This window comes from Rhinolophus sinicus, chromosome 9 (genome assembly GCF_057876585.1).
Source record: "Rhinolophus sinicus isolate RSI-liver-muscle chromosome 9, RSI-T2T, whole genome shotgun sequence".
Taxonomy (NCBI): domain Eukaryota; kingdom Metazoa; phylum Chordata; class Mammalia; order Chiroptera; family Rhinolophidae; genus Rhinolophus; species Rhinolophus sinicus.
Window position 1 is genome coordinate 20,302,515 of NC_142509.1, and position 15,272 is coordinate 20,317,786.

At 43.8% G+C, this 15,272-nt stretch overlaps 1 protein-coding gene across 1 annotated transcript in view; it reads right to left on the minus strand.

Annotated features, from left to right (window-relative positions):
• LOC109459646 (sodium/glucose cotransporter 1) overlaps positions 1-15,272 on the minus strand; it is a 56,462-nt gene that overhangs the window by 10,193 nt on the left and 30,997 nt on the right. The window contains exons 6-11 of the mRNA XM_019754304.3: positions 8,634-8,739; positions 7,386-7,466; positions 5,766-5,986; positions 5,398-5,533; positions 3,901-4,008; positions 713-863 (exon numbers count right to left, since the gene is read on the minus strand). Of these exons, the coding sequence (XP_019609863.1) occupies positions 713-863; positions 3,901-4,008; positions 5,398-5,533; positions 5,766-5,986; positions 7,386-7,466; positions 8,634-8,739 (803 nt within the window). The remainder of the gene's footprint in view (positions 1-712; positions 864-3,900; positions 4,009-5,397; positions 5,534-5,765; positions 5,987-7,385; positions 7,467-8,633; positions 8,740-15,272) is intronic.

The window sequence follows — 15,272 nt, forward strand, 5'->3', positions numbered from 1 at the left end:
GCCATAGCCCCAGGGAGAGACATAGCAGAGCTTCTGCTGGTCTTCAGTCTAGACCATCTGCTCCATGGATAATCACGATGATTAGCACACCTGGGCCAGGTGTCAATGCTTCCTGCTTTCCGTATCCTATTGTGTCCATTAGGCCATGGACAATTACATGTGCACATAGCCTGGTGTTTCAGACTACAGAGTCTGTTCCCAAGCAAAAGATCGCTTGATCCTTACAATGGTCCTGCAAAATGTTTCAGCCAAGGGTCAAGGCATCAGAGGTATCTGGGCCACCGAGATGGCCAGTGAGAAGAGCCGCAGTGTGAAGTGCAGAAGGGGACAGCATGGGACGGTATACATGGCCTTGGACAAGGTCTCGGTTGGCTCTGAGTTCCAGTCCTGGCTCTGCCATTGTCCCAGCCGCCTGTCTTTAGGCAGGATGAGTCTCATTTTTCTTATTGATAAACTGAGGGTTAGATTTGATGATCACTGATGTCACTTCTCACTCCAGAGAGGCATTGTTTGATGATCTCCATTCAAAGTCAATGCCACTAACGAGTAGTAATAATAATAGTAATAAAGTTAATGCTACTGAAGGGCAAATATAACTAGCCACAGAGGTTATTCCCACTCTACCCAAGCAGCTCCAGTCTTCCTTAGCTTGAGGGAACCTCTCTGATCATTCAAGCTGCCATGGTGCGTGGCAGGGGGAAGCTGCACTTACCTTCCTGCAATCATGAGCTCTTTCTCGGTTGCCCTCTTCCGGATCTTGGTATAGATGTCCATGGTGAAGAGGGTGCTGGCGCTGTTGAAGATGGAGGTCAAGGAGCTCATGAGAGAGGCCAACATGACTGACAGCATCAGACCTCGCAGTCCTGGAAGAGAAGGAGGTTCTGAGTGGCACACACAGCGCCTCAGCTCTTTTGTGCTTGGAAAGTGTAAGGACTCAAGATTTGTTTGGCTTCTGAAACCATGCCATGGTCTTCAATTTATCTCTCCAAAAAGACTGGACATTTTAAGGAATGGACTGTGGCTTTACATTATATTGTAAACTCACAGCAGTCAACAAAGATCTAAGGAGAAAATACATATGAGGTAAATACTTTGTAGTTGGATCATGATGCTGCTGCTGCTGTTGATGATGGTGATGGTGATGGTGGTGATGGTGGTGATGGGGTATGTGTGTGTGTTTCCATCTGAGGGGACTTTTATAAGGTCTCTTACTCAAAAGATTAATAATATAGCAGAAATATTTAAACTAAACTTCAAAAGATGATATTCTCAAGAAAATGAAAATGTAACCCATTGCATGGGAGAAAATTTTTGCAAATCATATATATCTAATAAGGGTCTAGTATACAGAATATATAAAGAACTCCTATAACTCAATAAAAAAAAGACAACCTGATTAAAAATGGGCAAAGGGTCTGAGTAGACATTTCTCCAAAGAAGAGAACAAGTGGCCTAATAATCACATGAAAATATGCTCAACATCAGGAAAATTCAAATCAAAACTACAATGAGATATTACTTTGCACCCACTAGGGTAGCTATAATAATAAAAAAAGACACAACAGCAAATGTGGGTGGAGATGTGGAGAAATAGGAACCCGCATACATTGCTGACAGTCATGTAAAATGGTACATGCACTGTGGAAAATAGTCTGGCATTTCCTCAAATAGTTAAACATACAGTTACCATATGACCCATTAATTCCACTCCTACCTCTTGGACAGTTCTGACTAATCTGATATCTCTGTAGCCTCGGATGCAGTCCTAATGCTACCCAACAGATGAAGTCTTCCCCTTTACCACTTTACCACCTTTCACATATCCAAAGAAAACTTGTGTCCTCTTGAACTCTCTCTTCTCCAAGCTAAACATCTTCCGTTTCTTGCAATATTCCTGTACAATTGGGTTTGAGGGACCCAAGTACATAAAATTTGACATAGATCTCTATTAAACTTCACCTTGTTAGATTTGAGTCAACATGTCTGCCTTTTGAGATCTTTTTGGAACATGATTCTACCATTCCTCTAGGTTTCGTATCTGTGAATAATTCTATAGTTTCATCTACAGCCTTGCAAGATGAGTGATAAAGGCTACCCATTCCAATTATTTTGTCATCTGTCAGGAAGTTTTTTTACATGGTCCCTCCTGAGTTTACATAACATAGATCACAGACTACTGGAGATGTAGAAGGAGTTATAAAGATCATCTAATCAAACTCCCTCATTTTTCAGTTGATAAACAAAGGTCCATTTTTAAGGAGTTAGTAGGTAGGGCTTCGAGCCCTGCCTCTGCCCTTTGCTTCACCAGTTAATTGTTGAGCTGGGATACAGCTCTCCCCTTCCGTACTATACTCTTATCAAACTCTCATTCATTTATTTACTCAACAAATATTTGTTGAATGTAATTTTACAGCAGTCCAGGCAAGAAATAATGGTATGTCAGAGTAGGATGATGAAGGTAAAAAATAGAGATGGATGGATATAAGAGATATTTAGGAGGCAAAATGGACAGAATTTGGTGACAGATTGGTGGGGGCACATTTACTGGCTGAGTGGAGGAGGCTGAATCTACAAGACAGACAAAAGGAGCAGCTGAAAAGAGTACGGGAAAAAAGGCAAACAGGAGCAAATCCTAGTATGGAATCCAAGAGAAGAAAATAACTCAAGAAAGAGGAATAATCAATAATGCTGAATGCTACTGAGGGGTCAAATAAAATGAGGAATGGAAAATATGTATTTGATCCAGCATCAGGAGGTCACTGGGGAATTTGGTGTTTACATACGCCAGATTCCAGCTGATAAGAGAGTGGCAATGGCACAGATAACACAGCGTTTCATTGTCCTGCGTGCCATGTCTCTTTCTATCATGCACAAGCCACTCTCGCACAGGGTCTGTCTGCCAATCTAAAGAAATAGCATAAACACCCCACAGAGGCTAGTGCAATCCAAGCCAGAACTCGAAAAGAGCCATGTGACTCTTACTAATTGCAACCTCAATTAATAAGCAGCCCAACTCAATAGAATAGTTAACTATTACTCCCATGTTTATAAAATTTGAATGCAAATGGTTTGTCCAAGGTCATGCATCCAGTCTGTGGTTTAAAACGTGTTTTTAAGACCATCCCAAATTCCTCACTTCCGGCCTTGAGCAGAGTTATGTAAGCCAGACATTGAGTTGCTGTGTGACTTGGAAAAGACACTTTCCTTCTGCAGACCTCAGTTTCCCTAACTGTAAAATGAAATGGTTTGACTAGATGATCTGTATGTTTCCCTTTAGTAATAAAATTTTATGTAAGTTTATTCTAAGTTTTCCTGATCAATACCTTTGAATTTTTGCTCTCTTGAGACCCCCTAACCTAATGAGATTTGCAGAATTATATTTTTCTTCAACATGAAATCTGAACAGTAACCTCAAAAATCTCTCTACCCCAAAACCCTAGCTAAACCCTAAGTCCTCAATCTCCATGAATAACATATTCTCTACAGTGAGAAGCCCCCGTGGATTCCATCCATCGACTGCCTCAAATATCCTCATTCTAGAGTTAAAACCACTCCTTGCTTTCTCTCCATGTTTTTCCTTGAAACAGTCTAGAAGTTAATTCATTCTCCAGGTAAAACTCCACTTAGTTCAAGCCACCCTGTTAATGTCTGTTGGAGAGCTACGAAAGACCTTCCAGATGAGCAGGGAAAAGTCGTGTTTTTCCTAATGCATTTCAGATCATTCCCTTGCCAGGCCTGACTAATGGACAAGTGCCAGATCTCAGAATGCCCCACCAAGTCCTACGTCTCCTTCCCACTGAGGGAAGACATGGTCAAAAACTGAGGACACCTGAAGCTTTCCCTACAAGAAAGACCCTGCTTTCCCTACAAGAAAGACAAGAAAGTGGGGACGATTCTCACCGTTGGGCATGAGCTCCACCACCAGGGTCGGGTAGGCGATGTTGGTACAGCCAACCTTGGTGCCGCAATATTTCTCACATTCTGAGGGGAGGACGCAGGCAATTTTATCTGAGGAGAGATAAAGAGCCACATCAGCAAGCAGACATCAGGGAAATGTTTTCAAGATTCATTTTCTTAAGACAAGACTTCAAACAAGACATTCCTGCCCGAGGCCCTGAAATGGTTCCACAAAGAGTACAGCTCCTGGCTGAACCCTTCGATGCCAGGGCCCTGCTCCCACTGGTCCTGGCCATTCCCAAGCTTTGACTGGGGAGGAAAGACAGTTCCTAGGCAGAGGAACGGGAAGCACAGAAATGCTCAGAGTGGGAAGGGAGTTGAGCACAGTAATTAGACTTTAGCCAGAAACCCTGCAGCTCAGCAGTAACTATTGTCTTGTTTGCCTGAAGATCACAGTGACTTGTGGCTCCTCATTTTGAGGCTTATTTGAGGCTTAAGCAGCTTTTGCAAGTCGGGTTGAAGGCCCAGACAACGGAGGGAATTCCCCAGTGGGAGAGCTGTTGGGTGTTACTTCCAAGATGTGGAAAATCTGGAGTAGAGATAGAAAGGAAGTAGTCTGGGAGGGGAATGGGACATGATCTAGAGACTTGGAGAAACATCTAGAAACTTCTATAGAATTCTATAAAATTCAGATCGACAAACATTTATTAGGTACCTACTACAGGTATCTCATTTAGTGCTGCCCTTATAGCACTGATTCATCTCAAATATTTTTGTGTGTGTTCTAGCCATTGTAATGCAAACTATTCAGTTAGATGTACTTATTTCATGATAGGCAAGCCTGTAGAAGAGTGTGAGAGCACTGTTAGGAGCATGCAGCTGATGGTAATAAGCGCCCTGAGACTGTCTTCTCGTCATTGCAGAGAGTGCTCACCAAACTTTCACTCTGTGGTGCCCTCTTTTTTGCCATCATTCTATATTCCATGAAAGTTTTGACCTATGATGGCTGACCCCAAAATTGCATGCAACTGGCAATGCTGGAGAGGCCACAAAAGGGCCAAGGAAGAATCTGTCACCCTAGAGAGCAAAGTGCAAGACTCGGGGCTCCTTCAAGGAAACTGTCCAGGAAACAGGGCTCAGAGCAGCAGATATTTAGACACTGGCTGGGGTCCTCTGACATTAAGGCCTTGCGTGAGACTAAGCAAGAAGTGAGCAAGTATTAGCTGGAAGAAGCCACAGCTGGAGGCATATCATGACTTCAGAGAATCTACAAAAGGAAAGAAAGCAGTTGGCAACGTAAGAAACCAGAGAAGGCAACTCCACATGTTCTGTGACCTCAAGTTGCCCACACTCCAGAGGGAGAACAATAATGCTTGGTCATTGTAGCAAGAAAAGTACAAGGGCACAGAAAGGAAGGAGCAGGGAGCAGCAGGGCTTTAGAAGTAACTCGGAGGCAGGAGAAGGGGAGAGAGAGGCCACTGGGTGCAGCAGAAGCATCACCTGTGTACAGGATGCGGCTGATCATTCCCGGCATCACCATGAGAAACATGGGCAGCAGCTTCAGGTATCCACACATGATGCAGCCGGCCTTCACGTGAGACATGTTTTTGGCTGAGAGGCAGCGCTGCACAATGACCTGTGAGGGAAAGCCCCGTGAGGGAGGGGTGCAGGCTGTGACAAACCTTCTGGCCACTCCTGCTCCCCTCCCCCATATCCTCAGCCTGGCACTCCTATGTCACCAAGGTTCAGTGACCCCCCCAGACCACGTGAGCCCTGCCCTACCTTTCCCAACCCTGCAAGCCACAGCCTGGAGTCCCTGTCGCGCCCCAGAGAAGACCCTGCACACGCCATACGCCCAGTGTGGGTACCTGATCGGTGCACCAGTACCACAGGGCAAGAATGGACAGCCCAAAGATGAGCCCAGGCCATGGCAGGTCTCCCTTGAGGGGATCTCGGAAGATGTGGAAGGAGTCATCCCTCGGGGTGTAGCATTCCTCCTTGATAGTGGTGTTTCCATCAGAAACCACGGTTGGAATGGCTTTCATGTACTTAGCCACGAAGGCTTCATAGCCTCCCACTTCGTGAAAAGCTGGAAAACATCGGTAACAAAAATCAACATCCCGAAACTCTCAACTCTTCGTAGTGGTTTCCTCCTGTGGATGAGAAACTGAGAGGACCCAACCCACAGCCAAAGCCCTCACTGTGTGGTCTTGGGCAAGTCACTTTCCCATTCTGGGCTTCGGCTTTCCCATCCATACAATGGCATTATTAACCCTACCCAGACCCCTCAGGGGCTACAGTGAGGACACAAAGCAATAATCTGTGAAAGGCCTCCAACCATAGACCTCTTTACAAAGGAAAGGTATTTGAATCACCACAACAAAGATCTTGGTTTCAAATCAGGTTCAAAAACTGTCTTTCCCTTCGACCCCTGCTATCAGCAGCAGCCTTTGGGAACCCGGACACACAGACTAGGCCATAGCACCCCTGGTCCCAGTCGTGTGGTGGGGTGGACAGAGAATGGGGGAGGGGCCTGGAGCCCTGCCACCTGTTAACTGTGTGTCCTTGAAAAAGTCATTTCAGCCTTTTTTATTTTGAAATTTTATTTTGTCTATGAAATCCTGAAGTTAAGACTGGAAACCCTAAGTCTAGAGGTACTTGTTAAGGGAGGATATAAAATGCATTTTATTTTAAGGGGGTCAAGGCATCCACAGGAGGAAACCGCTTAAAAATAAAGCATTTATCTTCCCCAGACCCTCAGGGACCCCTGGGGAAAACTGAATGGAAACTCTTAGAAAATAGAGTGTAGAGAGCAGATATGAGGTGTCACAAGACACACAGAGCATGGACCCCCTTAAAAATAAAATGCATTTTATATCCTCCCTTAACAAGTACCTCTAGACTTAGGGTTTCCAGTCTTAACTTCAGGATTTCATAGACAAAATAAAATTTTAAAAAATTGGGGTGAGGGGATAACACAGAAGGATTGATTTTCTTTAATTTTGTCAAATAACAACATACACAAGAAAATGATCACTTATTGTTATCAATTCATAAAAGAAAGGACATTTAACATCAAAATGTAGACAAGACAAAAATCTGAAATTTAAGACACAACATTTGAATATATTTAGCCTTGGATATTTAGCCTTATTCCTTTTTTTGTCCATTTTCTCTGTGGAGAGGAAATCATGTCATCAGAGGCCCACACTGGGGACCACTGGCCCAGACTATCTAGAGGACAGCAGAGAATGCAGGTGTTGTCTGGGCCAGGCCCAGCCTGAGAACTCCAGGGCAGAGGAAGGCACCCCCTGCACACCCGTAGTGATGGCCAATCTGGGTTGGACCACTCACCTGGGGAGGGCAGAGTACGCCCAGCTCACTGCTGGAGCAGGTGAAGGACAGAGATGCTAGACTTGCTTTTTTCTCCCTGGGCCTCTCTCTACCTTTGCCTCCCCACCTCCTCAGCCTGTCCAGGCCCCACTTACCGAACCCGGTCAGGATAAAAGACCCCACCAGCATGATTGCCGTCTGCAAGGTGTCCGTGTAAATCACAGCTGCCAGGCCCCCTAAGCAGACAAGGAGACAGTCAACTGACTTCGCATAGGAGGACGACCTGTCAGCCCGCTTCCTATCTCCACCGCTGTCCCTCCCCCTCTGCACACCTGAGCACACCCCTCAGTCACCTGCCTGCCTTTCCTTCCTTCCCTCCCTGTCCCGTTACAGCAGTCTGCTACCCAGCATGATAGCACCACCACTGTTCACAGAAGTGCTGGGAAGACCTTGAGGAAAGGAAAACTGTTTCTCCCTATTTGAGGAGGAAGAGCTCGATGTGATCCTTTTAAGCCAGGAGATGGCTTCTCGGTGGTAAGAAGAAGCATCTTCCACAAATGAAAGCAGGGAAGAGCAAAGAGCTGACATCTCTACAGGATGTCTGCTGACATTGCCACGTCAATACACTTCAAAAGGCTACATGTATGTCGACTTTCTTTTCTCAAACCATCTAAGTAACTTCTTGTCCCCAAAGCTATGGGGCTCCAGCTGAGCTGCAAGTTCCATCACTGACCCTGGCCCCCCTAAGTGGGGCAGAGTACCACCTCTGCAAATGTGCCCCCAATTGTTATTCGTGTCAGCAGCTTCTCCAGCCATCTCTTGAGTCTTCCTCTAAAGTCTCTTTGTATGTGTCACTCTCTCCCTTTCTCCCCACAGTGCCTTCCAGTGCCTGTCACATCAAATCCAAGACCTCTGTCTGGATTCCCAGGCCCTGTCCTGTGACCTTGTTTGAATTATCAGGCCTTATCACTCCCACACACACACCCCCAACTACCTCCTATTGACCACTGTCCTCCAGCCAAGCTCACCTGCTGCTCACCCCATGCCATGCCCGTTCCCACCTCCATTCTTTGCTCTCACCTGTCCCAGCACCCAGCACACCCTTCCTGATTCTTTCCACTCAGCCAAGTTCTCTCCACAGTCTGCCAGGCCAAGCCCTGCCCCACCTCCAGAAAGAAGCTGTCCTGACTAGTCTAGCCAATGCTGGAGTTTTCGGGGGCCACCTATATAACTTGTTAGGGTCTGTGATTTGGGGCCAAGCAAATACCCCATCTTCAAACTACTTCCTGGGTGTATCTGTCTTCCTCGAGAGGAGAAGCCATGTCTCCTACTTCCTTTCATTCTTTCCAAGAGCCTAACCCGGGCCTGGGCTTGAGCCAAGTCATCTGAATGGACTCACTCACCTGTGATTGTGTAAATGCCAGTGATGGCCAATAAGAGAAAGATGGCCAGGTACAGATCCAGGCCCAAGGCCAAGTTGATGAATATGGCCCCGGAGAAGATGTCTGCCTGGAAGGAGAGGAGAGGTGAACTAGGGGTGACAGAGGCCAGCTGGCACACGGGCTGCAGGCCAGGGAGACAAACTTAAAAAGGTTAGCAGAAGCCATTTCCTGTGTATGTAGTGTCTATGCCTATGATTTTTTTAGGGCCCAATGTTGGCCCACACCTCTTTGCCCTTTGGCTGAAATACCACAATTAGAGATTTATATTTTTATCCCCAGAATAGGAAAGCTAAGTACTACCCAATTCCACAAATATGAGGCATCTAAAATAGCCAAGCTCATAAAATCAAAGCCTGGAATGGTGGTTACCAGGGGCTGGAGAGGATGGGGAGATGGGGAGTTATTAATCAATAGGCATAAAGTTTCAGTTAAGTAAGAGGAACAAGCGCTAGAGATCGGCCACACGACATGGTCCCTGCAAATCAATAATAATGTAGTATTGTACACTTAACATTTGTCAAGAGGATAGATCACATGCTAAGTGTTCTTCTCACAATAAAATAAAAATCAAAAATAGAAGGATACAAATACCTGAGAGTCCTGCTCTATTTCTAAGCTTCCCAATAAGCTTTCTTTAAGAGAAAAATAGGTATTCTATAAAAGAAAAGGAGCCTGTGGTGCAAGAGGCTGTGAAACACTGAATGAAACAAAGTTAAGGCAGTTTCTTTACCAAACCACCTCTCTGAGCCTTTACTATACAGCACGTACAGCGAATCTCCAGGAGGGGAGCATGGTCAACGACCCTTCACAAACTTATTTACCTATGGAATTCTGTTTCCCAACGTGAGGTTCCTCCAAACCCACCAATGGACTGCTGCTTCAACTGTTTACACTTCGGTGTGCAAAGGTTTATCAGATCTATTCCCAAAAGTAAGTTTGAGTGCTGGAGAGTCCCATGGGAGGGAAGCCCCAGCCCCACCCGAAAGTGGAGAGAAACTTTTACATCATAACTTTATCTCCCCGCCCAGGAGGAGGCCATCTTGACATAACGCAACCAGAACATGACCAAGAACCCCTTGCATGGCAAGCTGGGTGTTAGGTGGTTTGATGTAAATTAGCTCATGTAACTCGAGGGAGAATTATTCTCTCTTCACCCCTGAATTCACCAGTTTTTCATGCATTTCTTTTTCCCTTCCCTACTTCCTTGAGCCCCATAGAGAAGGCTACCTGACTGGATGGTGCAGTTGCTAATATAAACCAACAGAGGGCGCTGGAGTCACCCAAAATGAATTTTCACAGCATCTCCAAAAAAAACGCTACTACCAGGAAGGGTAAGATTAAGGGATGATCATGGCGAATCTTTTGTTTTCAAATCTCTCGATAGGCAAGAAATTAGACTTCCCCTAGATGCAATGCACGAGCTGTTTTATTGCATAAAACCTAATACATTTCAGGGCATGTACAGGGCCGCCCACTCAGAGCCCTGGGGAATGGTGCCCTTGCAGCTCCTCTCTATTCTTATCTTCCCCTCTCTGCCCCCTTGCAGCTCTCAGGGTCCTCCAATGACTCGGATGCCCACCAACCAAATCTCCCATTCTCTGCCTCTTCGTTGGCAGAGAGCCTGTTTCACACCAACTCCAAGCTTATGTGCTAATGCATGACCCCCTCCCCTAAGATGGGCCTCCTGAGGACCCTGTGCCTTGGCTCCCCTACAGATTCTACAGCCCCAGGGGACCTAATGTCATAGTCTTTCTGGTGGGAGAGAAGAGGCAGCACCAGATGTGGGGAGAGAGGTAATGACAAAAAGAGACACCCCACGCCACCCCCAGGGCTGGTGGTGAGAGGACCTGGGTTTTAACCGCAGGGCTGCCACTCTAGGCCTGAGTGAGGGACCGGATAAAACATTTCGCCTCTCTCTGACTCAGTGTTCCCAACTGTAAAGTGGGGCTTGTGATTCTCAGTGGCTGGAGGTGGGAAAGTTCTACTGTTGAGGAGAGCATTTCCTTCCCAGACTGTGGACCTGTTCCACTTTGCCCTCTGCAGCAGCCAAAGAAGACAGAGTCCCCAACTGCACCTTAGCCTGACTAAGGGTGAAATGGCCACTCCTTCCTGATTCTGCACACTGGGTCATTTGCAACTGTGACGGATGAGTAATCCTATTGCCCGTCCCTCCCCTCCCATGCCTCTAAAAAGTCACATAAAGTTATTTCAGTTGAAGGGCCCCATTTGTTGATTACAATGGAATGCTGTTAAGTATGCACATTTTTTATTCAGTAGATTAGCTAATAAGCATAAGTGAGCAAATATACATATATATTCCAAGGCTGCCACTGCCCGTAAAATGCCCTTGGTTGCTTTACTTTTCAGAGTAGTTAATTTGTAATGCTTTATGACAACATGTCACAGTAGACTGTGATACCCTCATTAATATTTGCCTGGCTGTTATTAGTCACAAATAAGTAACACACAACTCCTAAGACAATGCTATAAACAAAGTCTATAAACATTTATGGGAAGTGTTGGGCTAATAGAAATCTAGTTTTTATAATACTCTATTTCCAGCTAACAGGGCAGATAAAGTATTCTAAGAAAAACTCCCTCATGAATAGAAGAAACCTAGGACAAATTCTTCCCCCCAGGAGTCACTTCTAACTTCAGGGATGAATTATTTCTGCCCTTGGGACCCCAAAAGCCAACAGGAGTGCCTGAGGATACCACAGCCAAGCTCACGTTAGTCTAAGTACCCTGACATTAGTCTTTAAATCTCCGACGTGCCCAAACTTGATCCTGCTTAACTAGTGTATTTTGTTCCTCCACATCCAGCACGTTCTGACACGTGCATTGTTTGGATCCTCAAAACAAAGTGATAGAACAGGCAAATTGGTTCCACTTTTCAGATGAGAAAAACAAAGCCAAGGACTTGCTCAAGGGCTAAAATCTAGGTTTTCTGTCTCCAAGTTTAATGACCTTCCTACAATATTGAAAAGTAAGGGTCCTCCTTTCTGGGATATTTTCTGCAGAGAGCAAGGTCTTTTATTATTAAAAAAATAATAAAATAATTTATGTGTATAGTTTAACAATAAACAGCACAGAAAGTTATACATTGAGAAATGCAAGTGGCCTCACTTCCATCACTTAGCCCAAAGGTAACTATCATTGAGAGGTTTTTGTCTACCAGAGCTTTTAAATGGCTTGCTGAAAATTATACATAAACAAGTACCGTGTTTCCCCGAAAATAAGACATAGCCTGACCATCAGCAATAATGCATCTTTTAGAGCAAAAATTAATATAAGACCCGGTATTGTATTATATTATATTATATTATATTATATTATATTATATTATATTATATATTATATTATATTATATTATATACCGGGTCTTATATTATATAAGATCCAGTATTATATTATATTATATTATATTATATTATATTATATTATATTATATTATATTATATTATAGACCCGGTCTTATATTATATTAAAATAAGACCAGGTCTTATATTAATTTTTTCTCCAAAAGATGCATTAGAGCTGATGGTCTGGCTAGGTCTTATTTTCAGGGAAACACAGTATGTTCCACAGTGCCTAAAAAATAATAATTCTGAAGATGAAAACATGGAAAAATGTTTACAGTTTGATGCAAAGAGTCGGGGGAAAGACCACAAAATGGTATGATATTCTGATTGCAACTTTGCAAAAGTACGCACACCATACAGGCAAGGCCACAATATGAAAATGTACAAATGTACTAGAGTTATAGAATTCTGGGTGCTTTCCCCTCCAGATTTTCTTCAATACCGTTGTTACTTTTTGTTTTTTACAGTTTCAAAGGTGGGGAAGCAGAAATTTAAAAACACAATATATTCCTTATGGACATAAGGATATACATATATATGTAGTAAAAATATAAAAACATAGACCAGCAGAATACGTACAAAGTTCAAGACAGTGTTTACCTTTTAAAAAGAAAGGAAATAGGTCAAGAGGGGTATGGATAAGCCTTTGGTCATATCTATAATATTTTGTTTCTTTTTTTAAAAAATGGTGAACTTGGAGTGGCCGGTTGGCTCAGTTGGTTAGAGCGCAGTACTCATAACACCAACGTCATCGGTTCGATTCCCACATGGGCCAGTGAGCTGCACCCTCCACAACTAGATTGAAGGACAATGACTTGGAGCTGATGGGCCCTGGAGAAACACACTGTTCCCCAATATTCCCCAATAAAAAAAATGTTTTTAAATGGTGAACTGTTTAGATCTATGGACTCTATATGATGGCATATGCTATATTATTCTTTGTACTTTTCTGTATGTTTGAAGCACGTCATTACTTTTCTTGCTCTTTATTTTTTATTTTTCAGTTAAAGTTGATAGTCATTACTTTTTTATTTGTAAAAACAGGGGACTGAATAGGGAATATACCACTAGCTTTGATATAAAAGTACTTTCCTATAATCCTATAAGACTATTTGTTTCACAACTCATCCCAGATTGTTCCTTCTCTAAACTATTAGCCTTTAATAAAGAAAAATGAGGAAGAAAGGAAGGAAGGAAGGAAGGAAGGAAGGAAGGAAGGAAGGAAGGAAGCAAAGAAGGGAGGGAGGAAATTTCCCCAATAATTCTAAGCAAAACTAACTTGAAGTGGATTAGAAAATTATGGTTCTCTAGACAGGAATCAGCAAACCTTTTCTGTAAAGGATCAGATAATAAATGCTTTAGGCTTTGCAGACCATACAGTCTCTTTCCAACCTACTTAACTCTGCCTTTGAAGCATGAAAGCAGCCATAGACAATATCGCAACAAATGGGCATAGCTGTGTTCCAATAAAACTTTATTTACAAAATAGGAAGTTGGATTTAGCCAAGAGCTTTGTTCCCATCATTTTGAAAGTCTGGATGAACAATATCCATGGGACTCATGGGGAACAATAAAAAAATACAGACCCAGTTGGAACACTTCTTAGAGTAATGGAGTCTCTGACTGAGAGCCTTGGGTAGATTGATTTGTGTCAACTCTGATGCTTTGAGATCCTATAGTTTTATATGTGTGTGTGTGTGTTGCCCATTCTGGTCTTAGTTGTATTTGAGCACCCAATAAATCCTGCCTGGCAATGAGGTTTGAAATGGAGAGCCCCATTGCTCAAATTTCTCTTTTTATTTATGAAAGTGAATAGCCCAAGAGTTGAGCATTCAAACTTTAAGCAGAAGCCAAACCTCTTATTTTCACCTAAGGATCTAAAATGCACAATGAAGTTGCTGTAAAAGTTTATTGCAGTTATGATCTGTGATAATAGCCCTAGGAAACGTAAATGGGGACATTTGGTCATCATGTGTAATTCATAAACTCTTAGGCTTTAGCTCATGGTTATGCACATTTGAATAAGATACAAAACGCTAGGAAATTTTACAGATCAGAATGCTTCTCAGAACGCGATAAGGCAGGGTGCTCAAGTGGAGTCAATAAAATTCAGAGGAGTACAAGGAGGAATTATCAAGTCGGAGTCTCAGAGCTCAAAAGGACTTGGGCCACAAGTCGGCAGCCATAGTCACGACCCCCTACCACCACTGCCTAATGGCCTGGGTCACATCTGGGCCCTGCACTTGAAACGCATTTCAGTTTTCTCTCCCATTAATTACACACCCACTGGATCCCCCCAAGCCTTCCTAGCACATCCCTGGTTGTTCCCTGTCTGGACATGGCTCTCACAAGGCCACTCTTCTCACCCATCGTAAATGCCTCTCCACACATACAACAACATTGATTAATCCTTGTGCGTAATGTAAATACCTGACTTCCTTACTTTGTTAACTAACAGTTCTTTTATTTTGTCCATGAACCCTGAACTCATGTGTATCTTAATGTGAGCTCGTGGCAGGTAAATCTTTTACAGATTTCATGCTCTCTATATGACCCACGGTGAACCTGAAGTCAGCCAAATTTATAAAGATAAAGCCTTGTCTGTCTGACCTTTCTCTGTCCTTCTCTGCCACCTAGATGTCCCACTATCAGATCCGCCAGCGTGCCGCTGATGTTTTCTCCTCACAGTCCCCTCAAGTCCCACTCCCAGCAACGCGTTCATATTGCAAGGTCCTTTAACTGGCTATCCAAATTTTCCCCAACATCTTGAATTTTAATTGACTCTCGACTAAAGACTGAAAGCCTTAGAAGGCAAGGGTGGGGGTGGAGGGGGTGGGAGGAGTGGTGCGTAACGTCCAAAGGTTTGGGTTCCCTCAGAGACCCCGCTTCTCATCCTAGTTCTGCTACGTTTTAACCCCGAAAGTCCCTCCCCCAATCTGGACCTCAGTTTCCCCACCTCTAAAATGACAGCATAGGACATAGGAGTAGACAATCTATCCCATTCTGTCATCCTGTGCCTTCATTCCATCCAAGCACAGAGCAGAATTGTGAGGAGAACACAGACTTTGGGACAAGAGACACTCGGGTTTCTATCCTGGCTTTGCAATACACTAGCTGTGTGATTTGGGACAAATTACCTAACTTCTTTGAGACTCAGGTTTCTCTTTCAGGAAGTGGAAAATAAAATTAAAATATCTACCTGTGCAGTTCTACTATGAGAACTGGAGAGAGAATAAAT